The following is a 14,201-nucleotide window of genomic DNA, read 5'->3' on the forward strand; positions in this document are numbered from 1 at the left end:
TCCATCCAGGGCTCTCCGGGGGCTCCTCTCTCCAGCCAGGGGCCTCCTTTGGCCCCTCCATCCCCAAGGGGCATCCTCCTGCCAAGGCCCAGAAGCCAGAGAGGCTCCAGGTTGCTAGAGAGGCCGCTTCTCTGGGCATCATCTCTAGGTCTAAGTCTATGCTCAGCCTCGGGGGGCGGGGGGGGGGATGCTGGCCCCAGAGTTGTTTCCCGGGATGGAGGGGGACCTGGGGGGGGGTTCCCCAGGTGAGCCAAGGGGGAGGGTCTGAGGGGCAGCCAATGCCCCGGGAGGGAGCCCTGGGCTGTGAGCCCTGAGACAGGGCTGGAGGGGGGCCTGCAGAAGCCTTGCCTTTCTGTTTTGCAGCAATGCAGGCCTCTCCTTCCGGATTGTTCTTAAGCGCTGCCAAGCCAACCTTGACTTATGGCAACCCCTGTCACTGAACAAGGATTCGAACCCTGGCCTCCAGAGGCATAATCCAGCATTCAAACCACTATACCGTGCTGCCTTTCACCACTTTGCTCTAGGACCCCTTCATGTCTTTTCCGTCCAGACGCTCCTCCAGCGCCGCATCTCAACTCCTGCCACCTTTCTTTCCTCCCTGGCCAGCTCTCACCAAACTTACAGAGACATTGGAAAGACAGTGGCATCGATGCCATGCTGACTTTCCATGATCTCTCTTCCCGCTTCAGGATCTTGTTCTAGTTCCTTCACAGCTGCACTTTCCAAGTCTTACTCTTCTCTTACTCTTACGCCAAGCCTTACTTCCTCTTCAGTCTCCATTCGGATGGATAATTCTCTGATTCCTGATTCTGAGCCGGCCTTGTAAAGAATCAAAGCTCACCTTCTGGGCTGCCCCAGTATGGGGCTCTGACAGTCCTAGATCCATCCCCTGTTAATCATAGCTTAGGGGTGGGTGCGTGGGGGAATATACAACACAAGATCACATCTAGAAGCCCATCTGTTTGCCCACTTTGATCCAGAAACTGGCTTCCAATTGGCAGATCAGAGAGAAGGATAAAGAGGCCAAGGTGTCTGACTACAGTGAGCTGCCCTTCATGTTGGAGAGAGGCTTCTGAGTGGCGCAGAGGGCTGTGTAGCATAGTGGGCAGGAAGAGGCATGGTCCATCTCTTATGCGCTCCCTGGCCATGGCCCCAATCCACAGTGATGAGGTGTTTGCCATTAACTAGGAGGCAGGGAAGGACCTTCTTCTCCCCTTGAGGCACAATGCAAAAGCATCGCTCTCTGCAGCAGGGAAGGAAGCCAGGAACCTGGGCAGAGAGGACCAGCCAAGCCTCCCCTGGCCTCCATGATTTGCATCTGCCTCTCATGCAGGTCTGGCACCCTTTTGCACCAAGAGCCCAGAAAGATGGAAGGGATGCAAAACAGGGACACACCGGAGTCCAGCATCAGCCAAATGCAAGGCTGACACCCTTTAATACTTTCCAGCCAAGAGTGTGGAATAGCAATAGCAAGTACATTTTCATACTGCTTATCAGTGCGTTTGAGCACTTACAATCTGTAAGTCAATTGCCCCCAACCAGCTGGCAAGGACATAGCCAGGATTTTGGGAAGGGGGGGTCCAGACTAAGTGCCACCATTATAATGGGGCTTGGGCGCGGTGGCACAGCAGCATGCACCATTCATTTTTCTAATGGAAGGGGGGTCTGGACCCCAAGACCCCCCCTTTGGCTACGTCCCTGCAGCTGGGTACAGACTATTGGGGTTTTTAAAAGCAACATCTATTTATTTCCTTGCTATTTCCACCATAAACCAAGGTCTTGCTCCCAGGCAGATCGTGTTCTGGCTTTTTTCTTGCAGTGCCAGCTGTGTTAGATTTGGACGCAGGAGACCCCAAGGCAGCTCTGTGCAGCCAGACACTGTTTCTGCTTTGCAACTGGGCACTATCAGGATATGACTATTATTATTTTATAGTACAGTATTTGAGATTTCTGTATAAAGGATGCAGAGAAGACGTTTGAAAGAAGGGCAGCAAGTTCCAAAATCATGTGAGGAGGGAGGTTCACCCGGAAAACAAGAGAGGCGTGTAATCTGGAATAACTGGCATCTCGTGGCCAATTACTTGCATTGAAATCCAGACCTCACCACAAACACATGACAGGAACACTGGAAAGTACAAGCAAGCAAATGTGTGCCCATCTGTGGGGTAAATGCATCCCTTTGGGTGGATGGATGGTCCCTTGTGGCCTCTGGGCACGCAAGCATTAAGAAGGGCCATCCTAGAATCATAGGATCATGGAGTTGGAAGAGACTGCAAGGCAAGGCCATGCAGGAATACACCATCCAGGCATTCCCTGCGACAAATGGCCATCCAGCCTCTGTTTAAAGACCTTCAAAGAAGGATATTTTACCATCCTCCAAGGGAAAGTGTTTCACTGTTGAATAGCTCTTACTGTCAGGAAGGTCCTCCTAATGTTGAGCTGGAATCTCTTTTCCTGCACTTGCATCCATTGCTCCATTGGGTCCCATTCTCTGGAGCATCACAAAACAAGCTTGCTCCCTCCTCAATAAGGCATCCCTTCAAGTATTTAAACAGGGCTATCATATCACCTCTTAACCTTCGCTTCTCAGGCTAAACATCCCTAGCTCCCTAAGCCTTTCCTCATAGGGCTTCATGGTTTCCAGGCCCTTCACCATTTTAGTGTTCCTCCTTTGGACGCATGGCTCTGGTTTCTCCACATCCTTTTTGAATTGTGTTGCCCAGAACTGGACACAAGATTATCTCAGGTGAGGCCTGAGATGTTTTTTGGAACTTTTCCAAATTGTGGACGATAGAAGCCATGGTTAAAAAAATGCATAGATATGTTGGGCCAAATGTACTAAGTTTTAATCTGTGGTTTGCTGGAAGCCAGAGATGGGTAAACAGGGAAACCTACCCCAAAAGGCACCTCATGCAGTTTGTCAAAGGACGGTGCTCACAATGCAGGATTATCATATCACACAAGAGAGAGAGAGAGCCTTCGTTTGCACCGGACGCTTTTTCCAAAGCAAGGGCTCCCTGAAGACAGCCTTCCTTCCCTTTAAATGAGCACCTGAGAGATGCTCAAAGCCACCTGCATCCTTTCTGCATCAGCAGCACTTCTCTTCAAAGAGCCTTTGATGGAGGAAGCAATGCCTGGCTCTCCTGGAAGCCTCTTGCCCTCCATTCCTCTCTTCCTCGTCGTTCCTCAGCTCCTTCGTCTCCCTCATCTTCACCCCAGCCACGGATCAGGGCCCCACGCATGGTCCAAATCCCCCTCCATGCTCACATAGGATGCATCTGCACTGCAGAAATAATGCAGTTTGACTGTGCTTTAGCTGCACATACTATGGAATTCTGGGATTTGGTGGGATATTTAGCCTTCTCTCAGAGATCCCTGGTGCCACAGCAAACTACAAATGATGGAGCCATGGCAGGAAAAAACCTGATATCAAACTGGGTTATTTCTGCAGTGAAGATGCAACCCAAGTCTATGAAAGCCTATGGTACGACTTCTTCCACAGTTTGTCTCAAAGGGGCTACAAGGTCCCTTTGCATGCTATGAACGGAAAAGTGAGAGAGGAAGGATCATTATCATTATCATTATCCTAGTGAGAAAGGTGGGGAAATTGGGGAGGCAAGTCTTCCTTGAACCCAGGACCTGGACTTTCCTTTTGGTTCTTCCTTCCCTCACTTCTCTCTGAACTTTTTTAACTAACGAGAAAAAGAAGGAACCAAAAAATTAGCTTGGCGAGGAAATGCAACTCAAGTGATTTCCCGTTTAATTTTGATTAAAGTTCCTGATGCAGCCCAACAATGGCCCCCTTTGAGCCGGGAGGGGGGGTCGGGGGGGTCTGGTTGCCCCCAATTTCCGATGCCCCCGGGGCCAAAAAGTCCCTTCTGGGCAGGAAAAGTTGGTCAGGCAGGAGGCACAAGAGGGATTTTCCTGGCTGGCAAACAAGCCTTGGATTGATGCTTCTCAAATGGAGGTCAGGAGGGAAAGGGGAGGCCAGAGAGGGGCATGTGGGTCTGGAGGGCAGCTGACCTGGCAGCGTCTTGACCGCTGGAGGGGCACAACTGGCCCCTCGTGACACGCGCGTGCATGCGCCCTCCGGGCCTCCAGTGCACACAGTGCAGTATGCATTGTGTCTCTGTGTGTGCATGGAGATTATCAGACAGTGGTGGTGGTGGGGAAACTGGGGTCTTTTGCTGCAAAACGCCTACGATGAGAAAGGAAGAGGGACTGCCCTGCTGGACCCCGGACCTAGAATCATAGACTCCTAGAGTTGGGAGAAACCCCAAGGGCCACCCTAACCCTAACCCTAACCCTTTCTGCTGTGAGGATGTCAATTCACATCCGCAATCCTTTGGGGATGGAAATGAAGTAGCAGTTCCAGTCTACCTTTGCAGTTCTTTTGCTCAAGGAGGGCTGTTCTGAGGTCTGGCATGGAATGCCCAGGCAGACTGAAAGCTTTTGTGTATGGGAATGGAAAGACAAAGACAGGTTGGGAAGAGAAAGAGCAGAACTGGAATTCATCCACCAGCGACAGTCCCTCAGCAATGGACTGAGCAAGGACAAGGGCTGCCTGGCTCACTCCACACATTTCAATGCTATCTGACCCCATCCATCCTCACTGGGGAGACACACAGATTCCTGTTGCACCTAAAAATGTAGGATTAAAACATAGCCATGTTAGTCTGTAGAATCAGTACATGGAGAGATCCTTGTAGCACCTTTGAGACTCACTGCAAGAAATAAGTTGGCAGCATGAGCTTTCCTAGACTTCAGTCTACTTCCTCAGGTGCATTTAGATGCAACAATAATAATCATAATAGTAACAATAATATGTTAAGAGATCTTGTAACACCTTTGAGACTCACTTAAAGAAAGATGGTAGCATGAACTTTCCTAGACTTCAGTCTGCTTCCTCAGGTGCATTTAGATGCAATCATAATAATAGTAATAATATGCAGAGAGAGCTTTTGGCCCCTTTGAGACACACTGAAAGAAAGGGGTTGGCAGCATGAGCTTTCCTAGACTTCAGTCTACTTCCTCAGAAGCATTTGGTGGAGTTGAAGCCAGGCAAGGACATATATACAGTATATATACATGCCCTTGGTAGGTGAGGATGTCCATTCAAATGGCAAATCCTTTGTGTATAGAAATGAAGTTGCAGGTCCAGTTTGAAGGATGGCCCTTTCAGGAGAAAGTCACAGCCATTGGGGATGGAAATGGGGTGGCAGCTGCTGCCCTCTTGTGGCCTGACCAAGAACCACAGCCTCCTTTGCACTGGCATAACTGGCCCATTCGGTTCTCCTGATGAGGAATCTGGAATGAGGAGGAGAGGGACCAAATGGCTCTCAGTGGACAAAGGGGTCAGACAAGGGGGGCTATTATCACCCTGTTTGTTCAACTTGCGTGCAGAGAATATCATGTGAGGAATCAGAATCAAAGGAGATTGTAGCACAGAGACGGGATAAAGACAGAATCTCTCCCCGGTCCATGCCCCATCTTTGACTGCGATCCCATGAAAGGCTTTCAGATCGCAACACTATTTTCCCATCATTGAAGCCTCAGTGCATTAATGCAAACTCCTGTTAATGCAAAATGCCAGGCAATTCTGCTTCAGTGGCAGGATCTGCGTGATGTCGTTTGACAAGAACGCATGTGAAAGGGATCTAGGAGTCCTAGTAGACCACAAATTGAACATGAGTCAACAGTGCAATGCAGCAGCTAACAAGGCCAATGCGATTCTAGGCTGTGTTAATAGAAGCATAGTCCCTAGATCAAGGGAAGTCATAGTGCCACTCTATTCTGCTCTGGTCAGGCCCCACCTGGAATAATATTGTGTCCAGTTCTGGGCAAAACAATTTAAAAAGGACATTGAGAAACTGGAGCCATGTGTCCAAAGGAGAGCGACTAAAATGGTGAAGGATCTAGAAACCATGAAGCCCTATGAGGAATGCCTTAGGGAGCTGGGGATGTTCAGCCTGGAGAAGAGAAGGTTAAGAGGTGATATGAGAGCCCTGTTTAAATACTTGACGGGATGTCGCATTGAGGAGGGAGCAAGCCTGTTTTCTGCTGCTGCAGAGAATATGACCCAATGGAGCAATGGATGCAAAGTACAGGAAAAGAGATTCCAGCTCAACATTAGGAGGAACTTCCTGAGAGTAAGGGCTGTTCAACAGTGGAAGACACTCTTTCCTCGGAGATTACAGTGGCGTCTCCTTCCTTGGAGGTCTTTAAACAGCCACCCATCGGGGATGCTTTGATTGTGATTTCCTGCATGGCAGATTGGGGTTGGACTGGATGGCCCTTAAGGTCTCTTCCAACTCTATGATTCTATGTATTCAGGTGAGGGGAGAAACTGGTCCATTTTTGGTCCCTGGCAGCCCCGGGACAGTTGCCCACCTCTGTCTCTCTTGCCAAGGGCTGCTGCAATGGCCGGTACCTCTGTGCCCCATCCCAGCAAGAAAACCCCATGAGTCTTGGTGCACCGGAGCTGCTGTGGAGGAGATTAGCGCTCTCAAGCTCACGCCAGGGATCTGTCCTGGAGCAGAAAATAGCCTGGCCGGGAGCAGCTTTGCAAGGCTTTGCAGGGCCACAGGAAGGTCCTGCAGCCTTTCTCTCTGTGGGTCAGCGCAAATAAAGACATGCTCATCCCAGCTTTGAGTGAGTGAGGCAAATAAAGACATGCTCATCCCAACAAGTGAGTGAGGCAAAAGAGGAATGCAATGCATGCCATGCCTCCAAAGCAGAGTTGCATCTCCCATTCTCTCTTGGCACCGCAGGGCAGCTCTCCTGGTGCATTCTCTATGCAACCAGCATGTCTTTGCACACTCAGTACTGGCAGGATATAGGCATTATCTTGGTTTATAGGCTTATAGGCTGGAGCTTTGGACCATCAGTGGTTTGGACTCTGTCCAGAGGTCCAGGAAGCACTGGAGCATCGTTGTAAAATGAGGCCTGTTCCAAGCCACGCTACTTTTGGGGATGATCCCATCTATGGCAATTTGGATCAGACTTCAGATGATATTATTATTATTATTATTATTATTATTATTATTATTATTATTATGAATCCTTGGTATCTGCTGGTGTTTGGTTCCAAATTTGTGGATGCTCAAGTCCCATTATATACAGTGGGGCATTAGTAGTAGTAGTAGTAGTAGTAGTAGTAGTAATAATAATAATAATAATAATAATAATAATGTGGACTGCTTCTAGATACCAAAATCCATGGATGCTCAACTCCCATTATATATAAAGGGGGATTAAAATGGTGTCCTTTATATAAAATGGCAAAACCAAGGTTGGTTTTTGGAATGTATACATTTTAGAATATCCTCAGATAAAGAACCTGTGGATATAGAGGGACGACTGTATAAACTCAATGCATAAACCAAATAAATTCTAGATGGCGATGGGGCTTGGTGGACCCCGATGGGGTTTGGTGTCCACTGCAGCTGACCCAGTCCCTGATGACCCCTGCGGAAGGGCTTTGGCCAATTGCCCCAAAGCGTCCTCCTCCTCCTCAGCCCCCGCAAGGCACACGGCCGCTGCCCACGTGTCTCATGATCCAACGCCCATCAAATTCATATTAAGCTTTTAAAAGGGTTATTATGTAAGAGGCGCTTGGGCAGAGAAACCTAAGTAGCTCTGGACCGGCCATTGCAAAGGAAGAGTGACCGGTGGTTGGCATGCGGCCGGTGGAAGGAAAGTGCTCTTCTGATGCATCTGTCAACAGATTGAGAATTAAATCCCATTTAACAAATAGAGAATTAAATCATCTTTGCAGCCCTGGGGCGGGGTGACCATTGAGTCAAAGGCAATACTTAGGTGCATTTCTCTCCCTCTGGCCTTATTTGGGGGGTCTCATTGCACCCCACCAAAGGTACCTGGATTTGCACCTTTTCTGCAACAAGACCCCTGGGTACCTTTCTGCCCCCAGCCTCCTTTTTGGATGACACTTGGCCTCTTGGACCAATGAAGGCTGCCAGCTGGACAGTGCCAGCCATCCCTCTCCTAAGCCTTGGCGATAGGGGCATTTGGAGAGGCATCCCTTATGGCCACAGAATTCGGCCACAAAATCCGTTGCTGTTTTTGCATCAACCGACTAATGGCCACTAAGCCGCAGCCGGTGAGAGGGAGACACACACACACACACACACAGCTGCACCGGAAGACGCCCCTCCATCACTCAAAGCACAATGGGAGATGCTTTTCTGTTGCTTTTCATTGTATTTTCACTGAAACCTTATGGCTTAGTCCCAACAACTAAGACTCAAGGAATCAAATGCACAACAGCTAGTCAACACTAAATTAATAAATACTAATGAATCCCACTGATTCAATGCTTCTACTCTAGGAAGGGTTGCCAGAAGGAAACCTGGGGAGGGCTCCTGTGCCGTTAACGCTTGGGCAGAATTGGGGATTTCAGACAGTGCTGCTTCTCATGCAACCAGGTAAGGAGCCACAGGTGCCAAAATCCCCCTCGTCTGCACAATTATCAATAGCAGAGGAGCCCTGCCTAGTTTTTACTCTGGCAACCCCAACTCTAGTGGGAAAATACCACTTGAACCCACTTGTTCATTTTTAAGGATTTCACTTTTGAATCTGTTTTGATCTGAGGGGAAAGGAAGGCTGTGAAACCATCATCATCAACCTGAGGTCCAGGCGGGGCTGTTGTTGTTGTCGTTGTTGTTGTGTGTCTTCTACCCAAAGAAGCACCTATTATGGGGTTTTCTTGGCAAGTTTCTTCAGAGGGGGTTTGCCATGGCCATCCTCTGAGGCTGAGAGAGTGTGACTTATTGCCCAAGGCTACCCATGGATTTCACATGGATTCAAACCCTGGTCTCCAGAGTTGTAGTCCAGCGCTCTAACCACTATGCCATGCTGGCTCCTTTGGAGGGCATTACAACCAGATGAAGAAAAACGTAGCTGCGTCTTCTCTTTTTGTGGGTGAATCATTGATGGCTTTTAGTTCTACCGATAATCTGACTAGATTTTTAACTTTTGTATGATGGGAACCTTTATAGCTGCAGCTGTTGAGGTCAGGGACTTCGTTTATTGGTTAGTCGATTGACCGTATTGATTGACCACTGGTTTATTGGTTAGTCAATCAACTATATCAAAACAGCTAATATCAAACGTGGTAAAATATGTGGAAATATAGCGCATGGAACGCACTAAATACACTGAAATACGAGGTAACGTATAAATTAATTAAAATCAATACAGTAGTCGTAAACTGTTGTGGTATAATAAATGGAAAGATGATAAGATACAAAAACAAGGTGTGTTTAAATAAATTCATCACTTTAGCCCTGGGCCTGTTCTAACCTGGTCAGTCCAGATAGGATCATGATCAGTGCAATGAGGATTCAGACGCGCTTCTGCCAAAGCAAGCCTTATCCTTTTCTACACAGGACTGGAATTAAAACAAACCTGTTGCACTTGTGTCCTGAGAGGTTTAGCATGCTGACATTGTTTGTCCATTGGACTATGAATCTCGAGACCAGGGTTCAAATCCCTGCTCAGCCATGGAAACCTATTGGGTGACCCTTGGGCAAGTCACACTCTCTCAGCTTCAGATGATGACAAGGGTGACCCTCTCCCAAAACCCTGTGTTAAGTTTGTCTTAGGGTTGCCATGGTCCAGAAATGATTTGCGGGAACACAGCAAGCAAAAGCTGTGTCTCAGGGAGTCCTGGGATCTGTAGTTTGGGGAAGGAGGGTACTTAGGATCCTCTGTTGGAGTGCTCCAATACCTGATAGAGCAGTGGTCTGAGCACTGGAGATTGGGGTTCGATTCCACGCTCCAGCACAAAAACCCAACTTGGACAAGTCACACTCTCTCAACCTCAATGGCAAAAGCCCCTAAAATAGGTCCGCCGTAAGTCAAAAATGACTTGGAGACACACAACAGAGGATGGATGGATGGATGGATGGATGGATGTCCGTCTGTCTGTCAGGGTGCTTTGACTGTGTGTTCCTGCATGGCAGAAAAATAGGGTTGGGTTGGATGCCCCTTGGGGGCAGCTTACAACTCTATGATTCTAGCAACAACAACAACAACAACAAATCCCCAAACTACAAATCCCAGGCTCTTGTAGGTAGGTCTTGAAGTCGACTAAACTGGTCTCAAAGGGTGATGCAGACAGGCACATGCCAGTCACAGGATGTTTCTTGCAGGCAGGCATCACATTGGCCAGAGTGCCCCCTTGACCTCCAGGGCCAATGCCCATGTCCAGCGGGGTCAGGCAGGACTCGCTGAGGACTAGCGCCTTGACATCAGGAGGGCAACCGTGGCCCTGCAAAGGCATTGCTTTCTTGGAAAGCCCACCCAGGTGAGACCCCAGGAAGAACAAAGCTGGCAGAGAAAAAGTGGGGCGGCAGGTTGGGGGTCCCCTTAATTTTCCTCCTCCTCCTCGTCTCTCTGGGGGACCAGCATGGCAACTGCTCCTCTCCAGGGGCCACTTTGCAAGGCTCAGGTGCCACCAGGAGAGAAAGCATAAAGGCTTTGGCCTTGGCATGGTGCTCAAGGTGGCAAAGGGTTGCCACAGTGGAACCTGAATAAAGCTCCTCTGCCTTTGATGGCAGGGAAGAAGGGCACTTGGACACCAAGTAACAAGCAACACCTGATGGACCCGCATGGCAGAATGGGGATCGGTTCTGGATGGCCCTTGAGGTCCTTTCCAGTTCCAGGCTTCTCTGATTGTAGATATTCCTGCAAAGCAGGCCCTTTGGGGGCCCCTTCCTAAGTCTAGGATCCTGTGTATTCCTGCATGGCAGATGGGAGGCCAGACTGGATGGCCCTTGGGGGCCCCTTCCTAAGTCTAGGATCCTGTGTATTCCTGCATGGCAGATGGGAGGCCAGACTGGATGGCCCTTGGGGGACCCTTCCTAAGTCTAGGATCCTGTGTATTCCTGCATGGCAGATGGGAGGCCAGACTGGATGGCCCTTGGGGGCCCCTTCCAAGTCTAGGATCCTGTGTATTCCTGCATGGCAGATGGGAGGCCAGACTGGATGGCCCTTGGGGGCCCCTTCCAATAATCCGAGTCTTTATAACACCATTTCCACCTTTCCCAGCCCTAAGGTCCCCTGGTTCTCTGTATTCCTGCCTGGCAGCTTCAGAAGGGGCTTGGCGTGGGTGGCCCCTTCCAGCCCCAGGGCTCTGCGACATGCTCTCTTCCAAGCAGCCATTGAAGGAGGCACAGGAGCCCTCTCCAGTCTCCATCCTGGCAAGGGCTTGAGGGGTTTGAGCTTGGGACTCGGACTCTGGAGACCAGGGTTCCAATCCCTGCTCAGCCATGTATGTTTTGGGCGAGGGACACTCTCTCAGCCTCAGAGGAAGGCCATGGCGGCACAACCCCCCCCCCCCCAAATCCTGCCAAGAAAACCCCAAGATAGTTTCCATACATCGGAGCCAAGTGGGGGGCCCACGACCAGCCTCCCCCCAGAAGCCCCCCTCCCCCCTCTTGGCCCCCGGCCTCAGTTGCCCAGTGCCCCCCGCCGCCGCCGCCGCCCTCCTTGCGGGCTGCCTTTCAGCAGAGGGCCATCGGCCAAAAGGGGGTTCCTCGATGGAGAGTTGCTGCATGGCAGAAGAAGGGCCTTGGACTGGATCAGGGCCCCCCGGGGGTCTCTTCTCTCTCTCTCTCAAAGCTCCTCCGAAGAAGCCTTGCCCCCCGAGAAGCCCAGCAGAGGGCAAGGCAAGAAGGGCGGCAGCGGAGGGCAGGGAGCCTCTGTGTGGCTGGAGCCCCGGGGGGGGGGAGGGCTCTTTTGGGCCGGAGGGGGGCGGAGGGTCCCCCCAGGTGCCCCCCCAGGTGCCCCCGAAGGGAGGCCCCCCGCGGCGGCTACCTCTGGCTCTCCAGGCCGGCCTGCAGGAGGCGGGCGGCGTGGCGCTGGGCGGCCGTCTGGTGGTGGCCCCCTCGGCGGGGCCAAGGGCAGCGGGGCGCCTCCAGCATCTCCTCCGGAGGGGCGCAGCAGCAGCAGCAGGGGCTGCCTCCCCCGCAGCCCAGGTCGGCCTCCAGCTCCATGGAGCAGCCGCCGCCGCCCGGACGCCCCAGCCCTGCCTAGTCCCTGCCCGCTGCTGCCCGCTGCTGCTGCCTCCGAGGGAGCAGGAGGGGCTGGGCTGGGCTTGGCAGCAGCCCCGAGGACCGGGGCTCAGAGCAGGGACGCCCTCCTTTCCCCGGACGCGTCCTCCATGGCAGCCCCTGCCCTCCAGCAGCAGCAAGCAGCAGCAGCAGCAGGCCCCGAAGGCGTCCGAACGGCCAGGAGGAGGAGGAGGAGGAGGACCCCTGCTCCCTCCCTCCCTCCCTCCCTGCGGAGAGGCCAAGGGGGCCCCGGGGCGCCTGCAGAGGGCGCTGCTCCCCCTCCTCCCTCCCCCCTCTTCCCAAAGGCAGGTCCGGGGTCCCTCATGCCTCGGGGGAGGGGGGGCTTCTTTGGGGCCTCCGGGCAGGAGACGAAAACAAGCCCCAAAGTGACCGGAGGCAAGGGCCTCTCCAGCCTCCCGGAATCGGAGCCAAGCCCCCCCCCCGAGAAGTGGCCCTGACCCACTGCCCCAAGGAAGGGAGGCCGAGAGGACTCTCAGTCAGAGGGGGAGCCCATGGGGCCCTGCCCTGCCCTGCCCTGCCCTGCCCCCCATGCCCCCTCCGGCCAGGTCAGACACAGAGCTCCAAAGGGCTGGGTCCATGCCAAGGGGCACCACCACAAAGCCCTGCACAGCAGGGGCTGAGTGCCCCTTTTGCCCCCATGAACCTTGCCTGGCCAGGACCCTGGGCACCCCTCCAGCCCAGCCCCTGGACACTGGGCAGAGGTCGAAGGGCCAAAAGCCTGGGCACTCCCCCCCCAGACCCCCTCTCCTCCCCCATCTGCCCCCTCCTCCAGCCCCCCAAGGCCTTCGTGCCCCTCTGCCCAGTCTGGGACCAAAGGGGACGGAGAGCCCATTTTTAAAGACAGAGGACAGCTGGGCCGCTTGGGCAGCAGCAACATTAACAACGTCTGAGTTGAAGCCAAAGGCTTTCCTGGGCAGCAGCCATAGGCCTTTCTGGGGTTTGGGCCTTGTTCTGGAAGAGTTTCTTCCTGACCTTTCGCCAGCATCTGTGGCAGCATCTTCAGAGAATGCTGGCATGGAAGAGAGTGGGGCACATAGATCCTGGGTGGCCCTGGGTTGGGAGACAGTGGGGGATTTTTACAGGTTAACCCCACCATTAACAGGTTAACGGTTTGTGTGTTGCACTGCACTGAATGGTGCAGCCTGGAGGGGTCTTGTGGGGAGGGGCACGGGGGACAGTTGTGTCTGTTCAGTTGGTCCTCCATGTCTTGCAGGGAGAGCCCTTGGGCCTGGGGCTGTTCATTTGCTTGTCCTGAGTCTTGGTTTGGGGGGTTTTCAGGACGGAGAGCCAACCTTTGTTCACTTTCAGGGTTTCTTCTTTCCTGTTGAGGTTGTCCAGGTGTTTGTGGATTTCCATGGCTTCCCTAGGCATCCTGACCTGATAGTTTCAGTGTTTTCAAACAGCATGTGATGCCCCAGTTGGCCTCTAATGGGTCCTGCTCCTGGGTCAGGAGGATGCGCTGGGAGGCCACTGAAATCCACAAACACCTGGACAACCTCCACAGGAAAGAAGATACACTGAAAGGAAACAAGACAAGCACATGAAACTAAGTAGAGGCAAATCCCCCTTGCATATCCCCAACGCAACACACCTCCAGGCCTTGCCATTCAGCACAGTACAAACTCACTCCACCATTAACCTGTAACCCCCCCCCACTTCCTCCCAAACCAAGGGTCCCACTGGTATATATACCCCACTCACTTCCATGACCCCAGCCTCGGGAAATGCCAGCCACAGATGCAGATGAAATATCGAGAAGACATTCTTCCAGAACACAGACGCATAGCCTGAGAAACCCACAGAAAACATAGAATCCTAGAGATGGAAGAGATCCCAAGGGCCCTGATCCAGTCCAACCCCATTTCTGCCATGCAGGAACTCACCATTCAAGCCCTTCCTGGGACAGATAGCCAGCCAGCCTCTGTTTAAAGACCTCCAAGGAAGGAGACTCCACCGCTCTCCAAGGGACTTTCCTCCACGGTCAAACAGCCCTTATTCTTAGGAAGTTCCTCCGAATGTTGAACTGGAATCTCTTTTCCTTTCATTTGAATCCATTGCTCCATTGTCTTCTATTCTCTGGAGCAGCAGAAAACAAGCTTGCTCCCT

General features: G+C 52.1%; 1 protein-coding gene across 6 annotated transcripts in view; it reads right to left on the reverse strand.

Annotated features, from left to right (window-relative positions):
* Positions 1-11,964, reverse strand: part of LOC149311494 (inosine-5'-monophosphate dehydrogenase 1-like) — a 66,869-nt gene extending 54,905 nt beyond the window's left edge. For 5 of the 6 annotated variants that reach the window (XM_089527296.1, XM_089527297.1, XM_089527295.1 and 2 more), the window contains exon 1: positions 11,839-11,964. In XM_089527296.1, the coding sequence (XP_089383422.1) occupies positions 11,839-11,945 (107 nt within the window). In that variant the 5' untranslated portion in view covers positions 11,946-11,964. Of the gene's footprint in view, positions 1-6,390; positions 7,030-11,838 lie in introns of those variants that run through there. The other variant, XM_089527301.1, reaches the window with a different exon arrangement.
* Between the last annotated feature and the right edge of the window lie 2,237 nt (positions 11,965-14,201).

Source organism: Sceloporus occidentalis, unplaced genomic scaffold, assembly GCF_023333645.1.
Source record: "Sceloporus occidentalis isolate IW3139 unplaced genomic scaffold, rSceOcc1.0.p SCAF_5, whole genome shotgun sequence".
Taxonomy (NCBI): Eukaryota; Metazoa; Chordata; class Lepidosauria; order Squamata; family Phrynosomatidae; genus Sceloporus; species Sceloporus occidentalis.